The sequence below is a fragment of the Nicotiana sylvestris genome, chromosome 5 (assembly GCF_000393655.2).
Source record: "Nicotiana sylvestris chromosome 5, ASM39365v2, whole genome shotgun sequence".
NCBI lineage: Eukaryota > Viridiplantae > Streptophyta > Magnoliopsida > Solanales > Solanaceae > Nicotiana > Nicotiana sylvestris.
In genome coordinates, this window is record NC_091061.1 from 32,984,896 (window position 1) to 32,999,391 (window position 14,496).

Below are 14,496 nucleotides of genomic sequence, written 5' to 3' on the forward strand. Positions count from 1 at the left end.
AATTATAGACAACTATCGAAGGAAAATAAATTTTTGATATACACAAAGAATAAAAATAAAGTTGTAATGTATATATTGGTATACACGTTATTTAACATGTTATACAGTATGATATACAAAAAAATAAAATTTATTTGTGTTATACACTTGGATATACACTATGATATACAAACTATATTTATAATTTTTATTACTTGTGAGAAATAATTTAAAAACCTAGAAAAAAGATTGTAGAGATTTGGGAAATAATCTTGAAAGATTTTCGAATTCTAACAAAAAGAAATAAAAGCCTATTTTTAGGGTAATGGTTGGACCATTAGAAGAGAGAGAAGATCATTAAATGTTAAATTTAGGTTACGTGTGCCAAATGCTAAAAGATAGGCTATTTTCTGCCAATTATTGGACTAAATTGTTATGCAATGCCAAATCCTCTAGAAGAAAAGGGGTAATTTTGTTGTTTAAAGGTAAATGGGTCAGCTTTTATTTTTTGGTTAAAAAGGCCAAAAGTTGATACAATCTTGGTTCTTTACTTAGTTTGCATTTATGACCATTAACTACATAGTCACAATTGTATAAACGCATACTTTACAAAAATAGCCACTTTTGCAAATCTGGCAAAATGGCCAAATTCAAAAAAAAATTATCACAGCATTCCTAGAAGCATATGTTGGCAGTGAAATTTCAGCAACTAAAACGAACTCAAGCTATGTGTTATACACCCTCATTCATGGCATACTTAGCATTGTTACTCGAATACAATAGCTTGGAAATAGGCTTAAAAATCCATAAACTACTTACATAACACATTCAAAAACTTGCGACTCAATATTCAAGTATTATGAAGGACTATATTCACATATCACATGCTTGATACATAACAATAATATACAAGCTCTTTTGTTGTCAAATTATTCATCACATCAAACACATTTAAATGGTGCAGCATGTTCAAGTAGTTCCAAAAATACATACATTACGAGTCCAGCAAAAGAATTACCTGGATAGCAAAAGAATAAAAAGTAGTACAGCAATTAAAGCAGCATAAAAACAACAGCACAACAGCCACAAAACCAACAGTAAATCCGTGTTAAAACAACCTAAAAACTCATAGAAGAAACTCAGAAACGAACTCTAAAGAGGATTTATACTTTTCTAAAAAGTTTGCACTTTAAGATTCACTCTTAAGACTTACAATTTCAGCTTACTAAAGGATGCTTCAGCTGCTGAATTTTTCTTTTTGTTTTTGTATGTTCAAAGCAAAAATAAAAATGTTCTCCCGAAATGTGATGGAGTCCCCCCCTATATATCAAAACAACCAGCTATTTCAAAAAATTAAAAATAAATCTTTTTGACAGATTTTTCTACAAAATCTGCTCTTAAATTCAAAAGACCAGACTTTCTGGTTCAAATCATATCAAGTATTTCAAACAAAATCTGCTTTCCACTATTCAAAGACAGACTTTTATTCAAACACTGTCCAAAGGTCTACATTTTCTTACCAAACAATTTGACTTTTAAGTGTTGTACTCAAAGAGTCTTGAAGCAATAAATAAACAACCAAAGAAGTACCATATACTCTTAAGTATTTTTCACTACCTCACTTTTATCAACACAAAACTATTTTACTACTTCAACAAGTGCAAAAACAGAAAATTTAACATTTCAAACTTCAAAAACTAATGCTAAAATAATTAATAATAGACAAAAATAAAATCTGAAAAAATAAAATAAAAATAAAAAAACAGCCACGAAAAAGAATAGGATTTTTACCATTTTATAATTCAAGTGACCAAAAAAATGGTGGTATGCCCAAAGAGGGCGTTCGGGGAGGTCGCCGGAATTTGGCAGGATTTTGGTCGCCGGATTTTCAGGGTGAAATTTGCATCAATAGCTAGGTCTTGAGGAGCTATATCCATTGATGTAGGTATTGTGGGGCGGTAGTGGTTGGAGCTTCAAGAATTTGGGCAAAAAAGTGACGGGAAAGTTTCCTAGATCTAAGATTCAAGGAGTTTGAGGGATTTTTGAAGGATTTGGTTTGGAGATATGGAAAGAGAAAGTTGTGGACATTACATGGCGTAAATTTGGAGGTGTTTGGAGGTGGTCCGCTGGCGGCGGCAATTTCCGGCCGGCAGCGGTGGGCGGAGCTGGGGCGGCGTAGAAAGAGTGAAGAGAGAAGAAGGAGAAAAGAATTATGGGTGAAAATAGGGACAATTTTCAGATTTTTGAGGCTTTAAATACCTAAGCCAATAGTTAATGAGATTCATTGGATCAAGATGAAATGGATGGGTAAGATTTGATCTTGTTTCATTTAGCGAAATGACGTAGTTTTGAGGCAAAACTACGTAGTTTCAGACCCTTTCAATGTCAGCCCTTTATCTTGCACTCTTGGACACTTTTCTTTCAAATTTGGCCAAATTTCTTCCTTAATCCCACTTATTAAACTAAATTTATACAAACAAATAAATTAATTAAATAACTTATTCAAATGATCGATTAACTAGATTAATTCACCTATTGAACATTTAGTTAATTTCTAAAATGCGCAAATGAAGAAAAAAATTATTTTTGGTATTTTTATGATAAAAAATATGCAATTACACACACAAAATTGAAAAAATTATTAAATAATAAAAATACTAATAAATTTAAGAGGTGTTAAAATAGCGCAAAAATTAGGTATTCACAGTACAGATATTCGAGCAACCACAAAGATTTAGTGAGTGCTTTTTCTTTAGGAATTATCTGCTTTTCACGAATTTTCTCAATTTGTTATTATCTTCAAAAGTCAAATCCAATTTCTTATACTATTGGAGAATATACAGTTTTCACATCTTGTACGACACAATCATAATCTTTATAGGAGAAGAAAAAAAAAAGTAAGGTTGTTGGTTAAGAATATATGCTTTTCGTAAGCGCTACAACTCAATGTATTATTTTAAGATTTGACTTATATATATTGATTGCGTAAAATATTTTACACTGTTACATATCGTCTAGTAAAGTGTATAAGAATAATATTGAATAGGGTGTATGGTAATATTAGGATTAGTAATATTGAGATTAATTATGATGTAATTAGTTATACTGAAATTATTTCTTATCGACCGTTTGATTTGGTGTATTAATAAAGGTTTTGAAAGGGTAATTCTATCTTTATACATGCTTATCAATAACAACAACAACAATAACATACTCAGTATATTCCCAACAGGTGGAGTCTGGGGAGAGTAGTCTGTACGCAGACTTTACCCCTACCTAATGAAGATAGCGAGGCTGTTTTCAATAGACCCTCGGCTCGAAAACAAGAAGAAGGAGAAGAAGAAAAAGGAGGAGGAGGAAAGCAAGAAAGCAAGAGAGAAGAAAAAAGGAGATAAAGGATAAGTAATACCAAATAATAATAACAAAGAATATAATACTCGAGGTAAAAAAAAACCCACATAATTCATTTAAGATCTGAGAATACGAAGGGACATGCGTGTTATTAAAACTATCGGTGAGCAATTAAGAAACTCCCAACTATTTACATAGTCGGTATTGCTAATGCATAGTTTGCTATGTGTAAGAATTGTATTGAATATGGTGTATAACTAAAATAAGTTAGTTATATATATGTCGAAAACACTACCAAAAAAAAAGGATTAATAATACCAAAACAAATACATGTATTATTTTTCTTAATATATCCTATCAAACGACCCCTTAATGTATTTTAACTAGTTTAGCAGGTATCTTATTCTTCACACTGCTAATCTCACTTATTATAGAAAATTACTTATAGTTATCTTTTAAGTGACCTAATAATATAATTTTTTTATATATAATTAGTGTATAAAAATTAAAGTTCTTAAACAACTAACAAAATTTCAGCTGTCATAGACAAGAAAACAACATTGATTCTTGGCGTAATACATACGGAGACACCTAAAGTTGGCACGATCTTTCACTTAGACACTTAAACTAGACCTCTTTCCAATTAGACACGTTTCTTAGACAATTCTCATACCAATTAGACACGTTTTTTGTTGGTGGCATATAGCGTGACTTCAAACCTATTTAGGCGCGTGAAGGATTCCAAAAAGTGACTTTTCCTTTCCCAATTAGACACATAACGGTAACATGGATTGTCAATTATTATTTAAACCCTAATCCCTTTCCCAATTCTTAAAAAACCTATTTGTTCTCTTCCCTTCTTCTCAGATTTCTCCAGCAATTCTCTAGCAAATCTTTTCTTCTCTTCTTTTCTTTCTCTCGTTTATGTTCTCTTCTTGGTATCAATTAATTTCTTCTCTTCTCTTCTTCCTCTCATTTTTGTTGTTGCCGTTTTTATTAATGTCGAACTTCTCGGAATCGACGAACTCGTCAATGTCACCTTGCGTTGCTGCTCGAATCTGTAAGTGTGGTGTTTCTCCAAAGTTGAATACTTCTTGGACCCAATTAAACCCAGGCCGTAGGTTTTTTGCTTGCAAATTCGGAAAAATAAATTGTTTGTTCATAATTTGTAAATTCTGTTTTATGAATTATTTTCTTTGATAAAAATTGATTAAAAGTGTTTTGTGATATTTATAGAAAAAGGGTGGATGTGATTATTTCTGTTGGTATGACGATGAGATGCCTACTCAAGCGAAGAATATAATTTGGGGTTTATTAAAGAGAGTCAAAGCTTTTGAAGAGGAGAAAGTTCGAGCAAAAAGAAGACGGATCCTTTTGACGATTGTTGTTGTATTGTTGGTCGTTTTATGGAAACTGTATGACTGATGAATTTTGGTTGACTGATGAGCAAAAAAGAAGACGGATTTCTGTTGTTGCTTAAATTTCTGTTTTGAAATTGTTGTTGTAATATTCAGATGTTGTATAAATACAACTGAATTTTGTTATAAACTTTTGTTTATATTCAGATGTTGAAACCGTTGTTTTAATTTACAGTTGTTGAATTTTGAAAGTGCTGTAATATACAACTTCTGTACAAGGCATAGAACCATAAGATGCAGTTTCAAAATGCAGAACATATAGGCTGGAGTTGCTGCATTATAGAGTAATTATTCAAAACATAGAGTAACTATTCTGCCAAAACAAACAAAATAAGGCTGAAGTTGCAGCTGCATAACATATATCCAAAACAGAATAGTAAGATTACACGACTGAATAAAACTTAAAGTTTAGTTCCTTCAAAAACTAGATCCCAAAATATAATAGGTTGTTGCTACATAACATATAGAAAAAATAAGTTCCTAAGATACTACTTCTTGCTGAAGTTTGCCTTCATCTGCTGCAACTGGGAAGTTGTGACAGCATCTTAACCCTTCCACCTCAAGCCTCTAGCCTTAAAACCAAGGTCAATTCCTGTTGGAGCTGCACTCTTATAAGTTGAACCACTTACCATAACTCGTTGGCTTGATGTTCCGGGCTGCAGTTTGCCAAATATTGAACCACAATCAGTAAGTTATTTGCAAGTCATATTATACATGAAATATGTATGATTATATACCTTTAATATTTGAGTTCCACTTGCAGCTGTGTAGACGCCAAATCCAACATTTTTGGACCTTTTTTGTGCTCCTTTTTCAGCATCTTCTTTACTTGCACCCCTTCCTCTCTTTTGGCTGGTAGTTGCTTTACCCTTTGGAGGAAGTTGACTACCTAATCCTCTTCTAGCAGGCCTGCTCGAATCTGTTGAACTTGGTGTTGGTTGGCTTGAGCTTCTAGCTTCATTAACCCTTCTAACCCTTATTGTATCAAAGCACATAGAGTTTGTAGGTTGGCTTGAGCTTCCAGCTGCATCAGGTTGGCTAGCACCTTGTGAGCTTTGGCTACCTTGATGTGAAGGCATCCAATTTTCAGCCTACATAACATTGAGCAACATCAGTGAATAACAGTGATGGAAACAGATTACTACATTCATATGAACAACAGGAAACATGTGATGGCAACAGGAAATATTTGACAAGAAACATTTACCTTACAATATCTTTTGTTATGTCCTTGTTGATGGCACTTGGAACATGTCATTTTCACTCCACACTTGGACAACTTTCCATATTTCTTTTTTGGTTCATCTTTGCCTTTTCTTCTGTTCCTCTAAGGTCTACCAGGCATGGGTTTAGGTTTGGGAGGCTCTATCTTAGGATTGTTGGTTTCAGGCCACATCTTCATATTTGTCATAGGCTGGATGGAATACTTGTATGCTTTTAAGAAGGTATCCCTCTTATACCAATGCTCTACTGCTTGTTCAGGTTCTTCGTTTATGTGATAGTATGCAAGAACAACATGTTGACATGGAATACCCCTCAACTGCCAAGCTCTAGAAGTGCAAACCTTATCAGTCAGATTAACTACATGCTTATGCAGCCCTTCTCCAATCTCAAATCTAACATCAGCATTCCAAAGGACAATACATTTTCTAGCAAGGTCTTTGCTATCCTCTAACAATAGCCTTGCCACAGGTGATATATCAGATATCAAAGTATCAGCAAATTTCAACAAATCCACTTGCCTAGTCATTATTTTCCTTCTAATCTCCTCCAACATAGTTATAATTGATTTATGTCTAGAAGCTAAAATCCATGAATTAAAGGTCTCACACATATTATTTTCAACAACATCACACTTGGAATGCACTTCAAAATAAGCTCTAACCCATGACCTTTTTGGATAATATAACAAATCCCTACAAATATCCTTACCAAGTTTGTCCATTTTCTCAAGTCCCTCTTTAAACTTAACTTCATAACTAGATTTAGAGCACCTCCAAAACTGTTTTCTCCTTTCCTCGCCTTTCCATTTCTTATGCCAATTAGACCATATATGCCTGAAACATATCCTAAATTCAGCATTAGGTAAAACTTCATTCAAAGCTGCAGCAAATCCCTACACAATAATTAATTTAAATTACAGCAGCATATTACTACACAAAATTGAATACTTAATAGCAGCAGAATACTAATTACTTAACAAAATAATAGAATACTTAAGTACTTAACAACTGAACATATCACATTAATGAACATCAAATACCAAAATTACTTAATAGGCTACTTAAGAGACAACAGAACAGAATACTTACCTTTTGTATATCTGCCATCACAGTTAATCCTTCTCCAGTTCCCAATTGCAAATCATTTTTCAAGTAGTTGATGAAAAAACTCCAGCTATGTTTTGTCTCCTAGTCCATAACTGCCCATGCTATAGGAAACATTTGTTGATTTCCATTCTTGCCAACAGCAACCAGAAGCTCACCTTTACAAGCACCCTTTAAGAAACAACCATCAAAACCTATGATTCTTCTACATCCTTCTAACCAACCTTTCTTCAATGCATCAAAGCACACATAAAAGTAAACAAAGAGATTTTTTCCTAGCTCAGTTTCACTGTCCATCCTTACCCAACATGAGCTACCAAGATTGGTCTGTTTTATCATATCAGCATAATCACATAACCTTGCAAACTCCATATTCCAATCACCCATGGACTCTCTGAGAACATGCAGTTTAGCCCTATAACAAATTGTCTTGCCAACATACAATCCTAGCTTGTCCCTACACAAGTCCTGTATTTCCTATATCCTTATGTGGGGCTGCTTAGTTATTTCATCTTTGAATTTCTTTGCAACAAACTTTGAAGTGCACAACTTATTCTTGTTTGAAGTATCACATTTGTGTACTGGGTAGTAGTTCTTCCAATATCCTCAAATCCTCTGTCAATACCTGCTTCTCCTAGTGGTATCTCATCTATTGCAATTGGTTTTTTCCTCTGCTTACCCTGCCTCTTACTCCTCCTTTCAGCCCTTAGAGATCTCAATTCATCATCAACATCTGAATCATCTTCTTCTGGAAGAACATCTTCTTCTGATTCACTACTCTCAACATCTGATTGCACTCCATCTTCATTAACATTATGGTCTAGTGATTCATCTCCATCAGCAGCATTTACAGTTGGTTCAGAACAATTATGAGTTCGTCCAGCATCATTCAAAGTTGGTTCAATAGGAGGCTCAATAGGTGGTTCAACAGCATTGTGAGTTGGTTCAGTAGGCGGCTCAATAGGTTCTTCAGTATTTGTATTACTCCCAGGTGTTGCCCTAGCATTAAATTGGTCATTACCACCCCCACCTACTTCTGCCCCACATAAAAGACCAACATTTTCTTCGACTACTTCAGGCTGACTTACACCATGACGCAAATAAACATCCAAAATATCACCATGTTTTAAATCTTTCACAAATTCATATAACTGAAAATCAGAAAAGACTTTGATAAAATCACCATCTTTTTCCTTTTGACAATAAAACCCTTCGACAACTGCATACCCAAGGTCTTTAGCATAAGCAGACAACTGACAACACTAAAATGGTCTTTATCGATAGCAACAACAAAAGCATCTAATTCCCCTTTGTATAGTGGGACAGGTTGCTTGATAAATGTACCCCGTGGTGAAAGTGAGTTAAAATATAGTCATCCTCCATAATATTCCCTTACATAAGACAACAAGGGACCAACACAAAGGAAAACCCCAAAAAAACCCTAGCTTGAGAAATAATACAGATTACTTAGCCCTAGCTGTAGCAATAGAAAATAAGGAGAGATTGGACCTTGAACCGCTGTAAATACGATGAGAAATCAGTGTAAATACTAGATTCCAACACCATTGACCAAAAGAAGAAGAAGATTAACAGTGGTAGGACCTTTCTTAGTTTTCATCGAAGGTAAAAGGAACAATGGTAATATGTTTAGATGTTTGTTTAGGGCTAGTTATTTGTATTTTAGTGGAAATAACACTATATAGCTGAGGTGGACAAATAAAATGATGTGGCACGATTTATAATGGTTATTTTTGCCACGTAGACGGAGATTGCAGAACACGCGCTTTGTTAATTAATAAGCCATCAAAAAACGTGTCTAACTGGTATGAGAATTGCCTAAGAAACGTGTCTAATTGGAAAGAGGTCTAGTTTAAGTGTCTAAGTGAAAGATCGTACTAACTTTAGGTGTCTCCGTATGTATTACGCCTTGATTCTATTATGAACCTAGTCCTAATAATCTAAGAATATATAGGTTTGAAAAAACTAACAAAATTTCAGCTGTCATAGACAAGAAAACGACATCGATTCTATTGTGAACCTAGTCCTAATAATCTAAGAATATATAGGTTTGAAGATATCATAATTATGGACCATATTGAAGTAGCATTCTTCACAAAAGACACAGAAAATTCCCATTCGAAGCTTTTACCATAATAGTGAAACCAACCCATAAATATATCGTTCTCATACTTTTGCAATGGATTCCCCATTACAACTTTGCATATTTATTTAGGAATCCAGCCGTCAATGTTCTACATTATGAACCACTTGTATTTTGCAATCATGTGATGGTCCAATATCTCGTCAAAATAATATTCACTAAAACTTTTAGCGATACTATAGCAAATATAGATGCAATTCTTGGTAAAAGTTTTCGCGGCAAATTTTATTGCCGTTATGACCATTTTTTGTTGTGATGTGCGAGTATTATGCTTCTTCTTTTTCTTTTTGTTTTTTCATGTTTACCTATTGATTTTTTTTTTTTTTTTGGTATTTTACTAATCCCTGATTAGGCATACATAACATGCAAGTAGTGAGAAAACTTGTTGGAGAGAGAGCAAAGCTTTAATAATGGATGGAACATGTAGAGTACTATTTAATGTGAACATTTTGTGAGACGAAGGGAGAAGAATTGTACCAATTATGTGTCATATGCTTAAAACTACTTTAAAAAAAAAAAGAATTCGCTAGGAAACTCATCGCCAATTTTATCGCTAAATAATTCGTAATTAATAGATTTCTTATAGATCGACACTAATTCACTGTTAAATCAACGAATTTTTTTATTTAGCAGCAAAATTTGTCTGTCACTAATTCTTGCTTATTTTTGTATATGTATAGTGAACAATATTTTCATTACATGCAAGTAATTTATCAGCGTCCTTGTATTCTTCAACTTGTTTTTTCCCTAACTTTTTATCTTTCACTCTCTCATTTCTCGCAGGCGATTCTCATATGTTTTGATCATTTACTTTGATACGTAGGTATTTCAAGCACAATAATTTCTCAAGTCTTATTCACCGTGTATTCATGCAAGTATTTTCACTATAAACTCATATCTAATTTTGGTATCCTTGTCTAGATTATGACTATTTTCTACATGTTAACTTTAGTTTTTGATTAATTAATTAGGTTTTCTAGATACCGGAACTGAAATTAAGTTGTATGTTGTTAATTCCTTAGTGTGGTAAAGATTTTAGTTATTGAAGAAAAGACGAACTTGGAGATCCTTACCCAGGAAAATTGACAAAGTTCATTGTTTTTTGTCATTAATTTGAAATTATTGGATTTTTCCAATTTGATCAAGGGCCATAAATTCTGGATTTTATTAGCTTCATCTTCGGAATCGTATATAGAACATACAAAAGGCCCCTTAACTATTGAGATCTTTAAATACTACTTTTTAGGCTCAATTATGGTATTTGAAGTTGGATAGGTTAAATATGGCTTTTACAGTTTGTTCCGATATTTTTTGGCGTTTATATTGAATGAATGTTATATACCTATAACAATACTTGATGTTTAAATATATTTTGGGTGTTATAAAAAAATTAGAAAATTATTCAAATCTAAATACTCAAAATTTAAGTAAATTTTACTAAATAAATATTAAAAAAACTAACACGTTCTTAATAAATTCCTACCAAACCAAAAGTATAAAGATTTAAACTCTAATGTATACATTTTAAAGCTATTAGAAGCTTAAATTATTTCAAGCCGTAATTGTAGCTTATTTCATAGATTCTAGTCTCTTACTAGAGATATAACACTTGAATTAGCGTAGATGTGCATCAAAGGATACCTAATAGTTTTCCCTTGAGGTAACCTAAGAGATTAAGAGTTGAATCTTCTATCTCGGTTCAAGTAGCAGTACGTTGAGATCAAAATGTTTAAACTTATTATTGGTGATCCTATTAGAGATTCTACATGGAAGTTATAGAGGGGTAGTTTTACAAAGCGCATATTGCTATAAAGATAGATGTTGATTTTATAGGTAAAAAGTTGTTATAGAGAGGTAAAATATAATATCAAAAGTCGATTTCAAGAGAAAACTAGCTTTTATAGTAAATGAATGTAATATGAGGATATTGTTAAAGATAGGTTAGACTGTATTTCAATACCTAACAACCACAATGAAGTTATTTAATGAAGGAGAGGAGGAGACAATGAAGGAAGCAATGAGCAAGGCTTACTAATAGGTAACATCAAACCTTATATTGAAACTAATACAATTATATATCATATGGTAACCAATAGTAGATGGAGTATTAATTATATATCAAACAAAGTGCAGATATTTCTGGAAAACTTTTAGTAAGATTTCTCGACTTAATTAATAACAATAAAGCTTTATTTACTATATGTATATATATATATATATAGTAAATAAAGCTTTATTGTTATTAATTAAGTCGGGAAATCTTACTAAAAGTTTTCCAGAAATATATATATATAAGTAATTAATATCATTTATTATGCGCGGCGGCCACCAGTACCACTCTCTCTATGGCAATTGAAGTAAACAGCAGCAACAGGCAAAACAAGATTGTAAAGTTATGCAAAGTCTTTTGTGTTGAAATTCTGACGCCAACCCGGGGCATACACAGTTTCGCGACCCAATTGTCGAAACAACACGAAAACAAAGCGATGAAATCCCAATGATGGTTGTGGACTCTCGTAGCATAAAACTTCATTTCCTATAATCAATGCAGCAAAAAAACAAGTAAAATGATTTTAGTTATATATACACTAACACTGTAAATAAAATTTTATGTTACTTCTAATCAGTGGTGAAGCTAGAAAATTCAATAAGGGTGTTCGAAATTTAAACACCCTTTGCCAGTGGGCTATGCAAGAGTGTTCAAAGTGTATATTTTAATCAATAACAAGTAATATTTTACCTTATATATAGTATTATTTTTCGGTGATGAGTATTCAGTTGACCACCCTTGGGCCAACATAGCTTCGCCCCTGTCTCTAATAGTAAATTAGAGTACAATTTTTACTAGGTTATCAATTAATATTATTATCTTATAATTGACCTGATTGTTCAAATATTTTTTACAACGTGAGTGCATATAACTTAAACTCTACCTAAGAATGTTAGATTAACACAAAACCTATATAACCTAACGATTGGCTTATTTTCTTGGTTTGTGGTTTTTAGGTGGGGTTATGGGGAGTTGGGATGTTTGTAAATGACAAACTAATTATGCAGAATGATCTGTAATATAGGAGGATTTACCAAAGTTTGTATCTGTAGTTGCTGGGATGTCTGTGACCAGCCTACAAAAATGTAATAAAGAAAGTGTTAGAAAAAAAAAGGAGGGGGGGGGGGGGGGATAGATATATAGTGATAGTGAATTAATGTTAAATAAAGACATAGAGAATCCCACTGAGACTTTCCTCGTTTTCAGTTTTATATGTTTTCTGTATTTCAGTTTCAATCGATTTTTCAAATAATATTTTTGAGTAGAGATTTTCATGTAAAAACATTGGTTTTTCATTACAAGAAATAAAAAAGTTGATATATGACGGGATATTTATGACTAAAGATGCGGAATACATAAATTTGAACGAACTTTGTGACACATTTGTGACAATTTCATTCTTCCATCGCAAAATATATTTCGATGCTTGAATTTGTGATGATTTGTGTATCTTTTTCTTGTAATAAGAGCAGTATCCTCTATAACATATGTCATATTCTGCGTTGAGACTGAAGTTAATATTTTGACTGAAAAATCTAAAGCATATGTCTCACTTGTGTTACGAGAGATCTAGGGTTTTCAGTACACACCATTAATTATAATTCGAATGACATTATGATTTTATGTTAGACCAGTTTTGTTACTTCTCTTAAAACATCTCTTACTTGTGTTTTGAGCACATAAAATAATTATGTCGCTCGCAAGCATATGTGGGTGGGATTAAATAAATATATGATATTGGGGTACCTCATATATTAACCTCTTAAAAAGGTATATTGTATAAGCTTGAAATAATATAGATGGAAGAAGCTCATGCATGCAACAGTTAAGAAGAACCCTACAATTTCCTATTTTTCAGCTACAAGAACAGCTTCTGCTTTTTCGAGCAGTATGTTTGGTGAAAATAAAAACTACTAGAAGCTAGACTAACCAGTGTAGATACTCTCTCAGGTTAGGGTTGCTTGGGCTTGGAGCATCAGGATCCACCATAACCTAGGGGGAAAAAAGAGCACAAAATCTCAAATGTTGTCAAAACATTCCACATTAAGAAAGCTGAAGAAATTAAAACTAAACACCTATATATATATATATATATAGGTGTATACTCTCTCTCCCTCCTTTCCATTTTACAGGGTGAGATTTGCAATATTAGGTCAACTGCTTAATTTTCCGTGTCAATCAAATATAAATTCTTCAAGTTTTAAAAATAAAATTTGAATATTTAGAAATTATGTAAAAGTACTATAAGTGACAGTAGTTAGTAACACAAAATATTTAAAAGATAGTTGAATAAATCGTATAACTAGAATGTCAAGGGCTCAAGCAACATAAACAACCTCTAACAATAATGCAGCGAAAAACTATGTATATAAGATCCAATGAGATTCGACCCTTCTCTGGATTTTGTACTAGGGGGAGCTAAATGCACCAAGTTGCCCTTTTCTTATTTTAAAAAATTGTGAGTCAAGAAGAATCCTTTTATGTTTTCCAAATAGTAACAATGACACATAAAATAGAACAGAACGAATATGATTTACCAGAGTGTACAAGTTACGAAGATCATCCCCTCCAATTTGAACCCTAGGTTGCTTAACAACTTGAGAAGGTTTCAAGACACATGCATTGCTGACTTCCCTATTATTGTAAACCACTCTAAGGTCAACAGATCTTGTGAATGGATCTAATACATCGCCTATCACACTACCAACTACCAAAGGATCTATTCTTGACATGATGATATATAGAAGATGTGTTATATTATCACTACAATAAAATTCTTTACTTTTCTCTTTCAAAGTTATAGCAATTCGTGATTAAAGGGAGGAGCTAGCTATGTCTATTTATATGAGCAGTATTGTTGATATTGTGTGGTGCCTATATGCTTAATTTTTGTTTTTGTACTCTGCCAAGAATCCTCCCTTTTATGGTATTCTCCTACGTACTAGAAAATCCTATTCTTGGTTGATGCCAATCTTTGTAAGACAATGAACTGAAGAAAATATGCATCTCAAGTTCAGGTGACAAATGTGTGGATTGGATCAAATTTGAACTTGCCGAAAAGATCAATAAACGGGTCATGATCCAGCCCCTCAAAAATTTCGTGAATCAAAATAATCAAATTAAACAATGCATCATAAATCAATTCGCCCAACATGACCCAACTGCCTCTCTTTTTTAATTTTGATTTTGAAAAGAAATGTAAAAGATGAT

At 32.8% G+C, this 14,496-nt stretch overlaps 2 protein-coding genes and 1 long non-coding RNA gene across 3 annotated transcripts; all 3 read right to left on the reverse strand.

Annotated features, from left to right (window-relative positions):
- Positions 1-679: 679 nt before the first annotated feature.
- On the reverse strand, positions 680-2,203 carry LOC138869790 (uncharacterized). The gene is made up of 2 exons (XR_011400042.1): positions 1,771-2,203; positions 680-997 (listed from the first exon to the last, which is right to left on the reverse strand). It is a non-coding gene; the product is annotated as an uncharacterized lncRNA (long non-coding RNA).
- A 3,872-nt stretch (positions 2,204-6,075) lies between these two features.
- LOC138868480 (uncharacterized) lies at positions 6,076-7,078 on the reverse strand. The gene is made up of 2 exons (XM_070146035.1): positions 7,061-7,078; positions 6,076-6,864 (listed from the first exon to the last, which is right to left on the reverse strand). The coding sequence occupies exons 1-2, from the start codon at positions 7,076-7,078 to the stop codon at positions 6,076-6,078; spliced, it is 807 nt and encodes a 268-aa protein (XP_070002136.1).
- Positions 7,079-11,548: 4,470 nt separating this feature from the next.
- Positions 11,549-14,018, reverse strand: LOC104239994 (protein VERNALIZATION 3-like). Its single transcript, XM_070147460.1, has 4 exons — positions 13,824-14,018; positions 13,217-13,278; positions 12,321-12,361; positions 11,549-11,772 (listed from the first exon to the last, which is right to left on the reverse strand). Exons 1-4 carry the CDS (start codon positions 14,016-14,018, stop codon positions 11,630-11,632), a joined length of 441 nt encoding a protein of 146 aa, XP_070003561.1. The 3' UTR covers positions 11,549-11,629.
- Positions 14,019-14,496: the final 478 nt, after the last annotated feature.

Excerpts from the sequence above, each read along its gene's own strand:
- LOC104239994 (XM_070147460.1), bottom strand. The coding sequence starts at position 14,018 with ATGTCAAGAATAGATCCTTTGGTAGTTGGTAGTGTGATAGGCGATGTA. Across the intron at positions 12,362-13,216 it reads CTGAGAGAGTATCTACACTG|GCTGGTCACAGACATCCCAG; the intron begins GTTAGTCTAGCT and ends ACATTTTTGTAG. Across the intron at positions 11,773-12,320 it reads AACTACAGATACAAACTTTG|GAAATGAAGTTTTATGCTAC; the intron begins GTAAATCCTCCT and ends CATTGATTATAG.